Here is a 15,424-nt window from a genome sequence, read left to right on the forward strand (position 1 = left end):
AACTCCTTGAACCAGTCATTCAGTTCACCCGTGCAACAAACTGGCATAAGAACTAGGCACCACTTAAGCAAAATAGGTCTTAAATTGGATGCAAGTGACACAGACCTTGTGCTGATCCTCTGCACGGGGTGAATTTTACCCCTAACCACCACCCAGTTTAAATGGATGTGCTCTTAAAAAGATGCACATGTATGGAGTGCCTCTCTAATTACGTTCATCTCCTGTCCTCATACTGCACATGGTCAATGTTCAGTCTTCAAAGGTCTATGTCCTTTGTTAAATCAAAACCTGTTAAAAACAAATGTCCAGATTTAGTATTTAGGTGCCTAAAGAAGTAGATGGATAGGAATTTATAAAAGCACCTAATTGAATAAAGCACTTAACTCCCGTTGACTATCAGTGGGACTTTGACACCTAACCTACTTTGATGCTTTTGTACATCACACTACATGACTATCTACATCGTTAGGCACCTATATCCCCTTTGTAAATCTGGCCCAAACTGACTAGTCCATAGTTTTCACTGAGTCTAGCCCACATGTCAGTTTTCATGTCATTCCCTCTTACTGAAGCATTGTTTGGATGGTGTGTTTAGAATAGTATTGCAATGGGAAAAGTGCATTTGTTGTGGTCAAATGACTCCAAATATGGCTGAAGTCATTTTGCTCAAACTTAAATTAAAAATTAAAACAAACTCCCCTTTTTTAAAGAAACCAAACAGGGACAAGTTTATCCCAAAAAGCAAAATTTCATAAAATTGGATGTGTGAGAGACAGCAGATGGGTACGAGTGATGGGTTCCTAATGGAAAGTGTTTTTAATATTGGATTAAATGAGAGATCTAAAATATCTAAATGTCCAGATTCCATTTTCTCCATGTTTCGTAAGGCCCTCGCCTGCAATGAGTCCTGTGTAGGTGGACCCCATTGAAATCAGTGGGGCTCAGCCCAGTCACAGGATTTTGGTTTCCCCCACAGGAGTTCATTGCAGGATCTGGGTCCTTGGCAATGTGTCAGCGGGAAATATTTCCTGTGTTGCTGTTGAAGTGAAGGACTTTAGCCTTGAAAAAAATATTCTTGCATCATGAAATAATTCTGCACCATTGATCAAGTTGCTCTCAAGACCAAATTCTTTGAAGTGTATATTGTAAGTGAATAATAGACCTTGGGGTTTATTGTATTCCTTCAGTTCCTGGCTGACAAACCCTTTGCAGAATCAAATTGAATTGTACTAAAATATTTGTTGCCAAGGACACCAAGCTTCTCATTAATAGATACATTTTAAGTACTCCAGGCTTTCTTCTCTGACACAACCCTTGACTCCATGCAGTGTTTCTATGTATTCTTTTACTAAAAAACAAAGATTTGTTTACTTGGGTCACTGAGATGACTGACTTGGCACTCAGTATTTAAAAGGGATTTTTCCATTGAGTTATGCCAGGGGAAGGCAACCTATGCCACATGTGCCAAAGTCAGCACGCGAGCTGATTTTCAGTGGCACTCACACTGCCCGGGTCCTGGCCACCAGTCCAGGGGGCTCTGCGTTTTAATTTAATTTAATTTTCAAAGAAGCTTCTTAAACATTTCAAAAACCTTATTTACTTTACAAACAACAATAGTTTAGTTATATATTACAGACTTATAGAAAGAGACCTTCTAGAAATGTTAAAATGTATCACTGGCACACAAAACCTTAAACTAGAATGAATAAATGAAGACTCGGCCCAGCACTTCTGAAAGGTTGCCGACCCCTGAATTATGCTATACAACAGCCTCATTTTTCTCCTGTTGTTTTCTGTAATCACCATGGACCCTTGTCCTAACAAAAGATATGCGGCTGTAGACACTGCTCTCCTGCATCTACACCCTAACCCCACCAAAGGGGAAGTTAATATTGCTTGAGACATTATTATTTCCTATTAGCAATCTGCAAACTCCTCAGGGATGCAATAGTTCAGAAGGTGGGCTGGTTCTTGGCTCCATCCCCTCTTCCCTCAATATTCCCATCCTGACCTACTGATCTCCAACTTTACCACAGCCCCAGTTCAGTAAAGAACTTAACTTTGAGTATGTGCTTAAATCACATTGGCCTCAATAGGAATTAAGCATGTGCTTGTATTTAAACACGTTTAAGTGCAATGCTCACTAGGAATTGGATTACTCACTTGCTTTGGGGACTTGGGGCCATGTGCCGTTGTTAGGACTTAGACAGCTCCGGGAAGGAGGAGTCTTTTTTCTCCACTTCCACTCTCCCCACCTCAGTTCCACCAGTGTTGCTTCCCTCTGCCAACAGAAGGCAGCATTTCTTCCTTGGTATCTTTCCAGATTTCAGTAATTTGAGGTATAGGGCATGCAAATCTCCTGCATCCTTCCACCTTGCATAACAGAACTGCACAGGTGCCAGTTGGCTAATAGGCTTTGTGCCCATGGAGAAAACTAGGAGGTTATTCCCCAGTACTTCCATGAAAATTTTGAGAGCAAACCCTTGCTGAATACTTTCTGGTTGTCCAAAGCTTTGGCCTAGGCATGTCACCGCTGAATCTTTTTTTTTTAGGAGCAAATGGATTGTGATGGAGTCACTATGTACATATTCACAAGCCACCTGGCTTCACTCTAACTCAGACCAACTTTCAGCAAGAAAAAAAATTAACTGCAAGTTAATTTGTTGTATATTGTAAGTTGTATATTGTTTTAACTGAATGCAGATGGAATGAGCTGTTCTCATGCTTTTCATACTTAGAAACAGACCAGGTACTTTTTGCTCAATGCTCTTACAGCTGCTACACTCCGTACTGATGTTTACATGCACACATGAAAGTTTCTTTAGTACAATTTATTGCCGAGAGTCAGTATCTCTCAAGGAAGTAGAGAGAACAATGCACTGGAAAAAAAAAAAGGGACTTTTGGAGAGTAGACAATTAAGTAAGATAAACAGTAATGCTTTGTGACTTCAATTTGGTCAGAGGTCCATGTCCTACATATAGGCTGGCTGGTGTTCTGGTGCAGCAAAGACAACAGAACATCTTGTGTTAAACCAGCAAACAAATCCCAGAACTGCAAATTACCTTTCTGGAAATGCCTGATCATGTAAGGCACTGATCATGCTTAATTCCTTTTGGTGATGAAGATAAACATCTTGCAGGAGATTGAAAGAATGTTGCACCTCACACCATTAGGCCCTAATTTAGGAGGCTGTAGGTGCAGAGACGTAAGGCCTAATTCTGATGGCACATCTGTCTATATCAATCTGTTGTCTCTTGTCTTGTACTTAGATTTGAAATCCCTTGGGGGAAGGACTGTCTTTTTGCTCTGTTTGTACAGAGCCTGGCACAATGGAGTCCTGGTCTATAGCTAGGGCTCCTCAGCACTTCAGTAATAACAAATAATAATAAGATTTGTACACAGGCCCCACTGCCATAGTGTCTGAATACCTCACAATCTTTAATGAATCGATCCTCACAAAATCCCTGCGAGGTAGGGAAGCGCTGTTATTCCCATTTTACAGCTGAGGAACTGAAGCACAGAGGCAAAAAGCATGAAAAGTATTTTAGGCACCTAATTTCCATTGCTTTCAATAGGAGTTAGAGACTTAAATGCTTCTGGGATGGACAGTCTAAGCAACTTGCCCAGAGTTACACAGGAAGTCTCTGGTGGTGCTGGCAACTGTATCCACAGTTCCTTGACCACTGGACCATCAATCCTCTCTATTTATATACAGATGCATGAGCACTTGACAGAATTGGTCTCCCTGAGTTCAGTGAGCTTCAGTTGCCCATAGTCTGGAAGGCACTTTTGGATCCTTGGAGAGGAAAGCACTAAATAAAATTGTGCTCTTATCAAATGACTCATAAGAATAATGCTGATGAAGTTCTTTCTATGTGCTGTGAACATAAATATGTCCTACTTCATTTTTTTTCAGTGATCAAAAGCTGACATGGCTAATCATTTACACATCATCAATAAATCTGAGCAACAATCCGATGGCATTGTCTGTGAGAAGATTTTTTTTTTTTTTTTGCAATCACTTGCGTGCCAAGAAATAATTGATAAAAGTCTCCCCTCGGATGTGTTAAAAACATATTGTTTATCTGGCAGTTCTGTTAAATTTCCTGTCATTTTATCTTTCAGGTTGACAGCTAAGGCCGTTGCTGTATTGTTACCAATCTTGGGAAGTTCATGGATCTTTGGAGTTCTAGCTGTCAATGACCATGCAATGGTATTTCAGTACATGTTTGCAATATTCAATTCCTTGCAAGTAAGTAGATAATGCAGGCTCTGGGGGTTCAGACAATAGCTGTAGAGTCCCGCAAGCTTGCAACTGACAGATCTTTAACAATGTTTTCATTTGTGTATATTTTTCCGATCTTCCATACCCCTTTATCTCATAATCAATGCTACTTCTCCAGTCTCTGCATAGACAGTGAAAGTACTGAGCAATTGAGTGAGGCCTCTAATAGCCACCAGATGAACAGGCATTGAACACTGCCCTTGACAGAGTTTATTCAAATTTCATTTTCAAGAGAGTGAGGCATCAAGGACTAGATTTAACAGTGGATGCACCACTGAAATTTTTCAAGTTTGTCAAGTCAGTTTAAGATTCTGTGATCCCGAAGGAACCAAATAAGACAATCCTAAATGATGAGATCTACCCAGCCAGATTGAGCAACAGGGTATGCGTATTGCATTTGACAAAGGTTAGTAGGAAAGAGGCCCGCTTATACATACAGCACTTGTGATTGGAGGACAAGGTAGAAGGGCCCTGATCCACTGAAAGCATCCCTAGGCAGGAAAGGACTTAAGCATCTGCTTATAGTTAAGCAGGTTCTTGAGTACAGACATACAAGTAAGGGCATGTTTAAGTTCTTTCCTTGGCCAGAGAGGTAAAAGCAGCACTTGTGAATTTTTTGGTTCTCTCACAAAGGAATTCCACAGATAATCAAAACAGATAATACAGCATAGGGTCCCAGCTACAGCTGGCTGGAAAAGAGCTTTGATTGCCAACAACTAAAATATTTTTGATTTTTAAATTTTTGGATTTGGAGGCAGACACTTTCTGTGAAAATTTTGGTGAAAACCCAAGTTCCTTAAAAATAAAGTAAAAGTTTTAGAGGGAAAATTTTTGACCAGTCCTATCAGTAGCCTAATGTTGTAACTGATTAAGTTAGGGAAGAATTTGACCCATTCATGCTCAATTGTAAATTTCAGTCTATTGCACCCAGGCCTAGTGCAATACTTCAAGTAATAACCTGTAATATACTTCTTCCCTTTTTTGGTTTCTTTTAGGGATTTTTCATCTTCCTGTTTCACTGTCTTCTGAATTCAGAGGTATGCCCTTTATTCCTCAGTCACAGTTGCTTAGCAATGTGTGTGTTTTTTATGTAGTCACTGTCATTACAATTTATGAAATCTTCAGGAAAGTAAGAACTCAGTAAAAAACTCAAGTGCCATGGGCATAAAATAAACAGCAAATGAACCCATTATGGGCACTTGCCTTGTCACTGATATTTGTACGTTTCTGTGGGAGAAACATGAAGCTATCGGTGATTTTATGGTTCAGAGGACTCCTGGCTACACATGACCCCACTTTGTAGCACTGTAAGTCATTTAGCGCATTTAACCTAAAGAGGCAGAGTTTCCAAATATGTGACGATAGATCAGAATTCAAGTCTAAGGGGAAACGTACTGCTTGGGCATGGATGGAGACTTGCATTCTATGAGCAACATTTCTGAAGTGAGAATGTTTGGATTTCAGAGCCAGAAGGGAAAATAAATATTAATCTCAACAAAACAATCTTTTAGAACTCACCAATCCCTTTATTAATGAGAAACCAGAGGAGAACATTTGCCGGGGACTTTTCTTGGCAGGATGCAACGTTTTTTTACAATGGACTGAAGGGGAGTCTTTTCATGCAAGGACTGTGTCACTGGATTGACTCTAGAGCCAAAGCTTTAGCCAGATAAATAGGCCTTGCACAAGGAATTTCTATATGGATTGGAGCAGCCAGAATGCTCCCCTCTCCCAGGGCACTGAGCATAAAAGCCCAGCAATATGCCATTGTTACTGTAAATCAAAGGTGGTGATGGAAGCTGCTGTCAATGCCATGTGGTCGTTTTAATCAGTGGATCAGCATATACACATATACCTACTACTGACCAGTCTTCTGCTTATCCCATGTCTCTTCCCTCCATGCTACACATACACATTGGAACCACTCCAGTTCTTCAGTGTTAAGGGCCTTCTCTGCCTGTGCAGGAGCAGGCAGGACATGGTGCTTGTAGTAATCAGGTATTTGCTGAGCACCATCATCATGACCATTGTTGAATGTAATCATGGTCTCTGCCCCAATGACTTCATAGTGTTGGGACCAAGTACTGAATTCTCTAGTTGCAGTGGCATCAGAAGGAGACGCCAATGTATAAAGCTAGGAGGCCTGATAAAAGTTAAGAAGGAAAAATATTTAAATATCCTATTGTTCCCTGTGCTCAGAGAGCCTCTTTCTCTCCATGACCCATCTGACTCCCAGACAAAACAACCCAATGGCCAGATATTTATATCTGACTTGCTACTTTTAAAACAAAAAAAACAAACAAAAAAAAACCCCAGCCACCTACTAAGGAAGGGAATTCATAAACTCCTCCAAGTGATCTTAGGTACTTCAGAGTCTGAATCCCTGGCAAACAGCAGAAATGAGCAATTGCTTTTGGAGAATATTTCTTATTAGTTCCATTGTACAGTTTCTATGAGGGTCTCTATTTAAAATAGACCTTCTTGAAAAAAACTTTAAAAAAAATGCTTTACTCCTCAACATTCTGTGTAACAGGGAGTCCCAGACATAGGAAAGCAAAGCTGCTAGCAATACTTCGACTCAGTAGGATAAGGCAGAGATATAGGATTTTACAAGCAATATATAAGACCTGTTTGAAGAAATACTGTAAAAAATGGCAGTACTCTTGATTATCCGAGGACCCTGGCAACGCAGGAACTACAGAGCAGCCTACATCTTTTTTTATCGAGTTATTTTTTGTTTTGTTTTTCAAAGTAAAAAGGAGAACAGCAACAAAAGTAGAGGGAGAATATAAACAACAATTATAGCCTGCAATCGCAGTGGGAGAAATATAAAAAGGTACACATACAGCACCACAGGAACTACAAATAAACAGACCACCTTACCCAAATTTGAATTGTAGCTGTCAGGAAAACAAGAATATGTTTGTATGTGTTTAAAATTGCCAACCATTGGCTCCCTTCTGCTTTCAGAATGGCAAAACTGCCACTGACTTCAAAGGGTGCCAGATCAATACAGTGATAATTAATTCTCTCCAGATTTACTAAGTCTCACAGATTGACATGCCACTGAACTAGTTAGTTAATTGTCCTGTTTTTTCCTCTACTAGTGTTTAGCAATTAGCATTTTGTAAATCATGCTGGATTCTAATGTCTAGGAGGTGGTATGGCTTAGTGACTAGAGCATTGGTTCTGTTCCTGGCTTTGCCACTACCCTGCTGGGTGAGCTTGGGCAAGTCACTTCCCTGCTCTGTGCCTCCGTTTCCCCATCTCTAAAATTGGAATACTGATATTTCCCCTGCATTAGCATTTAAGAAGCGTGTTTATTGTGTTTTCATTTTAGAAGGAGGTGACAAAGCAATTAAACGGACATACACCCATCACCACATTTCTGGGTGGCCTGGTTTTATTTTATCCAACTGGAGAGAAGTTGAATTTCATCAGAAAGCATCATGTAGTTCATAAATATAAGGGTACATGTAAGGCTGTAGCTAGGGTGGCTAGTATTCTGTTCCCTGCCACCTGTAAATGTGATCAGACCCTCAAGTGCCAAATTAAAGGCAATGCTTTTAGAGAATGACAAAGCAGCACTAGGGCTTAATGACATGAACAGTCCCATTGATTTCAGGGGGGCTGTTTGACTGAGAAAGGTGAGCTGGAGTGGCATGCGGATATGATCCCTGTTGTCACTATGAGGACATACTTCTTTAGGACTTCAGTGGAGCAGTGGGTATTTGGAGGATCATGGTGGGCAAGTTTTTCATTGACTTCAGTGGGGCCAAGATTTCACCCTGTGTGTGTGCAAAGTGAACATTATTCTTAAAGTGTGAAATTCACTTCTGCCAGACTGGCCAGCATCTTTAAGTCCCACTCTGGTTCTCTAGATAAGTGGTGCCTAGGCCTCATGCTGGAATTTTAGCTATGCTGCAGTCCTGCTCTGAAAAGTGACTACGTAAGATGGCACCTTTTGCTCAACAGATCCCTCTGCCTGTTAGTGACTAAAATAAATACTTCTTCCCATTTTTACTTCCATGGAGTCAGCACAGCATTGGAGAAGCAGGCTGCATGCTAGTCTGGCTCACAACCATCAACACTATTATTTACTAAGCTCCCAATGCTGGGCCAAAGCCTCTCTGCATAGACACCTGTTCAGCCATAATATAGAAGGTGATGAGTTGCACTAGTGTTACTTGATTATTAGAATCTGAAGGGCTGGCAGTTTGGAAAAAAACAACTGCCTGGATCCTCTCCTGTCAGGGAAAAACTTGCCAGGAGGGGTTCTGGAGAAGGAATTCTGATGCCAGATCCCCTCATCCCATCAGAGAGAGATGAGTGTGCCTGTGCATTGTCAGGATTTGCATCCAGTGAAAAAAGAAAACAGGCCCCCCTGCAAACTTGGTGACTCACGTAGAACCTATGGGATCCCCGGAAGACCAGGATGAACTGCACAAAGCCCCTTGTGTCTCTGGGGGTGCACCTGGAGGCCACAACCATTGGTGGCTCCTGGCACAGCGGTTACTTTGGAACTGCACGGAGTCCAGGGAAGTGCCCCCTTGAGTGCACAGATTAGCTGATTCAATCAGAGCTTATATTTTTACTTATAAAATGTGCAAATCTGATCACAGACCTATTGATAAACACTAAAATGGAATCCCACAATATTATTAATATTACTGTACAGCAGAATGGCAAATATTCCACAGTAATATATGCATATGAACCCTCATCCATTTATAAGATAAAGACAATACTTTGTACCTGAAAATAAATAAAACAAGATAAGGATCTTCATTTCCTGACTGCCATCTAATGCCTCTTTCCAAAGGTTAGAGCCGCCTTTAAGCACAAAACCAAGGTGTGGTCCCTCACCAGCAGTTCCATTCGCAACATCAATGTGAAACCCTTCAATTCTGATATCGTAAGTGCTCCCATCAATGCCATTTTTACCCTATTGTACTAGCTGGAAGGTTGTAGGGCAAAGCTGTGAGACTAAACTGATTTTTTTGGCAGTTTTTCATTGGCAGTTCTGAAAAAAAAATCAAAAGAATTGTTTGATTTGGTCAACTGAAGTTAAAAAATATATATTTTATGGGAAGGAGTGGGGGGTTTTCAGCAAAGTAAAAAAGTTGGAAAAACTTTATTGTGTGTCCAAGGAAATATTTTTGTCCAGCCTGAAACTATGTTTCATATTGAACTTTTTTAACACAAGCAAAGGAATTGAAGGGCTGCATTCACAAAACCAGGGAGCAGAGATGGAGAGAGGTCCAACTAGGGTGACCAGATAGCAAGTGTAAAAAATCAGGACAGGGTGGGGGGTTATAGGTGCCTATATAAGAAAAAGCCCCCAAAATCAGGACTGTACCTATAAAATTGGGACATCTGGTCATCCTAGACCCAACCCAGAATAGCCAATAGCCTGATGGTTAGGACACACACTTGGGAGGGGAGTGACGGGGGTTGCAGTCCCTGCTCCTGAGCTGGGATTCAAACCTGAGTCTCCCACATCCCCAGTGAGTGCCCTGAGCACGACGCTAAAGTGGGTGGTGGTGTGTCTCTCTCTGTTGGTCCTTCTCCTTCACAGCTTTGTGTAGCCCAATAAATTTGAAAAGTTTCATTTTCAAAATGTTAAAATGATTTGTTTAGACATTTCCAAAACCTGTCTTTTGTTTTGACTGAAACATTTTGCCCAAATGGACACACATTTTGGCAAAATATTTCATTAGATACGGATTTGCATTTTTTTGTGTGCGAAAATAAAAGTTTCAGCTGAAAAGTATTGCCCAGCTCTAGAGTAATATTGTGGAAAGAAAGATGAGATGACAGGGGGCACAGAAGTTAATTAGCACTTGTCTCTACAGTGTGTTCTATAGCCAGCGGTGATGGGCAAGTGTTGTGACTATAGAATATACTCTGAAAGCAGAGGACTAAATTCTGTTAAGTCAGTGAGTAAAACTTCTAAAACGTCAGATTTGGGGCCTGATCCAAAGCCTACTGAAGTCAGTGAGAGTCTTTCCATTGTCTTCCATGAGTTTTGAACCAAGCCCTTAAAGAGTTTTCTTGCTATTAACTTCAACTGATGACCATAGTTTTTGGTTAGGGTTAGAGCTGGTCAAAAGTCAGAATTTTTGTTTCATGGGAAATTTCGCTATTTCAAAATTTTTGAAATTTTGAACCAAACAGAAATGTTGCAATCATGTTGGTTTCAGCTATCAGCTGGCAAGGCCTCCAGGATTCGTGATTCCAGGGCAGCCCTGCCATGAAGACTCCCCCAGGGCCAGGGACTCCACGGTTTCCTGGCTTCATGGCTTCCAGACTCCATGGGCCAGCTGGCTCTCCAATGTTCACAGTAGTTGGCTCCCCGACTGTCCAACTCCCACAACCTTGGAAGCCAGCTGCCCCAAGATTTGAGCAGGCCCAAGATTATGGAAGCTCGGGGGCCAGTCTGCCTGGCGGGTATGCCCTGGAACCACAAACCCTGAAGCCTGTCCCAGGACTGCCAGACTCCCAGCCTTCTGGCAGGGAACCTGGAAGCCCTGTGTGCCCCAGTTAGAGCCTGGCTGTCGGGCTTCCGTGCCAGTTGATTGCCCAGGCTGCCTGACTCGCAGGGCAGCAGGTCCCTGGGCTGCAGGGATCAGTCAGTCCAGGCAGCCAGCTGGCCTCAGAGTCTGGAAGCCCTGGTGTCCACATAGCAAGGCTGTCTTGGAGCTGCAAATCCTGGAAGTCCAGGAGTCCCGACTCCAGGGCAGTCCTTCAGGTGTGCTGCCAAGGAGTTGGCAAGGTGGCAGGGAGAGATGTGAAACCTGCCTGACAGGCTGGGTTCTGCCTGTGTTCCTTCATGAGACTTGTCAAAAGTGATAGGTTGGCATGAAACACTTTGCTTTTGACAAATTGGCATTTTCTGATGCAAGTTTGTTCCAGCAGACAATTTCCAACCAGCTCCAGGCAGAATACCTTTACATTTGAGTCCCACGAATGAACATTTGTATAAACAAATCAGTGTGTATATATGCATTCCTCTCTCTTTCCCCCACTCAAGGAGGGCTTAAGTTGTCTTGAGACAAAAGAAATTTATTTTATGAGAAAACTGGCTATTAGAAATGATAGCTTCTGAAATGATTGGCAGTGATCACTGAATAATACCCGACAATACATGTTAAATGGTTTCTTTAGAGCTTGTGCTCTCAAGAGTCTAAGGTAATGTGGAGTCTAGATTGATGCCTTCAGGCTTTCATGTCCTCCAGTCAATAGCAATTTACCAGAAGTAGTAAATCTAGTTTCAATACTATTTTGTCTTCCAGATGAGTGGGAATAGGCCGGGTACAACTCCTACAAAGATGAACAACTGGGACAAGAGTACTAATTCAGCCAATCGGATTGATTTATCAGCAGTCTGATATTAGACCCAGATTCTCTCTGAAAATCAAGCCAAACCTTCAGGACCTCCAATACAGCCCCATCATTATTTTCTCACCATTAATGCCAGTAGGAACTGCTCTTCTAATCACTGCCTAAGAAATTGGAAATTGCCACATTGCTTTGCCGAGTATGTACAAGTCTGTCCTCACCTGCCTCCCTTCCAGTGTGTAATGCAACCTACCACTTGGCCATTAGCAATAGCTGTAGAGTAACTAGCACTATTATACACTGGATGGTTTTGTCAGCGACAATGACAACACTAGGGATGGGAAGGTTATTGCTATCCAAATCTAAAGATCAAGTATTTCAGGAAAGATGCATTTTTGTGCTCTGCAAATGAAAAGTTTCCTATTGTGATGTTGTAATAGGGCTATTCTTGTTTAGCTGTGCACTCTCTGTTTACATGGAATATCTTAAGTAATCAATTATCCCAGTGAAGCTTATTACCACCACATTCTGCCAACAGGCATTTCATTGGAACACTGTACGGAAGCGAAACCTCGAGGGGAAAAAAAGAAAAATTCCAGCCATTCAGCCCACTCTATAGACTTGGGACCTATGAAGCAGATATACACTATGTCTATATACACACACAAACAACATGTGCAATGTATATATTATATATTACACACACACACACACACACACACACACACACACACACACACACACACCACTAACTTTTTAGATATTCCTTTTTCCAGATCTGCAATATATATATAAATGGCTCTGACTACCCTGCTCCAATCCGCAATGTTAGTTTCAGTTAAAGGGCGATTTCTGTCTGCTGAAAAACCATAATAGAAGCTAGTTGTCTCAGTTTTTCAGACAGATCAACAATGGTCCATTACACGCTTTTTACAAATGGAATTGACCTGTAGCTTCTGGAAATCAAAACCCACACTGTGACTTATCTTTCTCCTTTTAGTGGTCAGAATGAGACACTGAATTCCAAAAAAAATACTGTGAAGGTAGCAAGACTGCAGATGGGTCTGTGTATTGGTATCCAGACATCTTTTAAACAGACTGCAAGACAGTCTTTTGTGATTTAAACTACTCAGCATTCAGCAGCTTTTGCTTCCAATACAATTATGTAGTATCTTGGGGGGGGGGCGCTCAGTTTTCATTGGAGCAATGTCTTCCTGGTTCTTGTAGACCGTCAGTTGGTAATTCACTGAACGTAGTTTGGAAACACTGAGGCAAACCCTCAGCCACACTATTGTTGTGCCCACCCAGCGGGGTTGGTGGGGAGAGGACAAGATGGCTTTTGCCACTGATATACCCCTATTCTCTTGAGGCTGGCCAGGGGCTAATTTCGCCTCAAAAATATGCATCTTGCTCTATTTGCTCAGCAACAATCGTTCCAAAGGGAACATTCCACCAACTCAGTCTGCTCAGACCAAAATGACATTGGTGCCACATCTTCTCTCTCCTAGCCATATCTCTAACCTCCCCACCCCCCATGCTGCCCCATCTCATTTGGGGATTCCCCTTCAGTAGGCAAACCCCTGAGTAGTTTGTGCTTGCTTTCCCAATGCTTTGTGCCACCAGCTATAAGCAGGGCCGGCGCTTCCATTTAGGCAGTCTAAGCAATTGCCTAGGGTGCCAGGATTATTGGGGGGTGGCATTTTGCCGGGTGGGGGGAGGCACAGCAGGCGGCTCCGGTGGACCTGCCACAGTCGTGCCTGCGGAGGGTCCCCTGGTCCCACGGCTCCAGTGGACTTGCCGCAGACTTTCCTGGCACGCCTGTGGCAGCTCCACCGGAGCCGCGGACCACCGGACCCTCCGCAGGAATGCCTGCGGCAGGTCCACCAGAGCCGCGGGAACAGCGTGTGGGGCGGCAAAATGGCCGTGCACCTAGGGCGCTAAAAACAGGAGCGCCAGTCCTGGCTATAAGGGGGCCGATAATCTGACCCAATGTTTTCAAACTATCTTTCCCCACTTAATTTAATGTTTATACTTTCCACAGTTAAGGCCAAGGCTGATACACTGAAGTCAATGACAATCTCCTATTGATGTTAGTGGGAGTTTTATCATTGATTTCAGGGGACCGGGATTTGTTCCCTAACTAACTAAAAAGGGAACCAAATTCTGCAGTTATTGCATTAACTTAAACCAATTTACTCCAGAAGTACACAGGCAAAACAGAGCATAAATACGTGTAAATACAGACATTTATTAACTCTAATCCTGTGAGCAGAATAATTCTATTTTGTTGACAGCTAAATGTAAAAGCAGGGAAAGAAGAAAGCTAAATACTGAAGTGGCTCTCTCTCTCTATCGGCTTTTGTGCATAGGTTTGCTCTTAGCCCTTTGAGCACTGGAATAATTATTACAACTGTGTAAATATAGCAGACCCTTGTGGAAAGAGAATGTCTGTTCCAATAGATACAATAGGAAGAGCGATTGGAGTATATGGAAGCAGGTTGTTGTAACAGAACTGTACTGTGATAACAGAGTTCAAAGTGTCTGTGTTGTGTGCTGATAAAATATTTAAAACATATTTTTGATACTGAAGCACATTTTTTTAAAAACTGTGACCATGGATATAGATTTTAACCCTATTAGGCGATTTCTCTTCTAATCATTATGTTATAGTAAAAGTGATGTTGTGAAAGAGTCATAGGAAATGGTCTTTTTAAAAAAAAATCTGGCTTTTTAAATATTTATAATTCCCACTGTGCCATTTTCTCACTTTGAATGTAACTCCTATGCTAAATTTATAGCAGTCACCTAAGTTACTGTCAGTAGCAATGATTATCATAGATCCATTTGAAAATAACATTTGACATACAGTACAACAGCATCTACTATAAAGGGTTAAGTCTATTTCTTTATCCAGGTATAACATATAATGTGGTCCCCAAAATACCCCAATAGACTCAATGAATCATGAACATGATTTTTAAACATTTTGGAATATGACATAGATGTATTATATAAGGACTGAACATTTATTAACCCATATGTATTGAGACCTATTGAAGATATTGCAATGTTTTCCAGTACATAACCTGTGTCGCTGGCTCTATCTGTGCATTTTGAACATAAAGTAGTATATCTTGGTTATGTCACGTGAGTTTAGGAGTTAGAACACTGTATTATTAGTAATGGGAATGGAGTTTATTTTGTTTGTTTCTTTAGTTTCTGATAAAGTAGTAAAAAACCACAAGCATACTGTAAATGTCCACCCGCCCCCGCCCCCCGCAGTCTGTTCGTCTTGTTTGATTCTATGTATTTTCACAGTTTTACTGAATGCAGAAAATATACTGAAATAGAAATGCTTGAAATGAATCTTCAAAAACAAACCCTGTTCTTATCCTCAGTCTTAAAGTATGAAAATCATGCAGTTTATTTATGGGCTTGTATATGGCAGCTTTTGCAGTATTTCTTTGGGACAGCATCATTTTCTTCGTGGTATGAAATCTTAATTGAATGAGATGTGAGTTTTAAATTAGATTATTAGCAAGAATGATTTTGCAAGTAAGTAGTAATAAAATGTTTTTTTCCAAAATAAAACAAAACATCTTAATTTTCTAACAAGATTTTGTGTTCGTTCTATTTATTCACATGGGTTAAAGAACACTGGAAATGTATAGTTTCTTAGGGAAGTGCTAACACTGTGCCTAAGCATATCAATCCTTACTCATGTGAGAAGTCCCCCAAAACACTCATAACATGTGACCAAGTATCACCAAGATACTATGTGGGCAACAATTTTGTTT

The 15,424-nt window shown here is 41.3% G+C and overlaps 1 protein-coding gene across 4 annotated transcripts in view; it reads left to right on the forward strand.

Moving 5' to 3' along the window:
• Window positions 1-13,310, forward strand: part of ADGRD1 (adhesion G protein-coupled receptor D1) — a 238,653-nt gene extending 225,343 nt beyond the window's left edge. For all 4 annotated transcript variants that reach the window (XM_030583439.1, XM_030583437.1, XM_030583436.1 and 1 more), the window contains 4 exons: window positions 4,127-4,253; window positions 5,282-5,323; window positions 9,109-9,201; window positions 11,582-13,310. In XM_030583439.1, the coding sequence (XP_030439299.1) occupies window positions 4,127-4,253; window positions 5,282-5,323; window positions 9,109-9,201; window positions 11,582-11,677 (358 nt within the window). In that variant the 3' untranslated portion in view covers window positions 11,678-13,310. The remainder of the gene's footprint in view (window positions 1-4,126; window positions 4,254-5,281; window positions 5,324-9,108; window positions 9,202-11,581) is intronic.
• Window positions 13,311-15,424: the final 2,114 nt, after the last annotated feature.

Source organism: Gopherus evgoodei, chromosome 13, assembly GCF_007399415.2.
Source record: "Gopherus evgoodei ecotype Sinaloan lineage chromosome 13, rGopEvg1_v1.p, whole genome shotgun sequence".
Lineage (NCBI taxonomy): Eukaryota > Metazoa > Chordata > Testudines > Testudinidae > Gopherus > Gopherus evgoodei.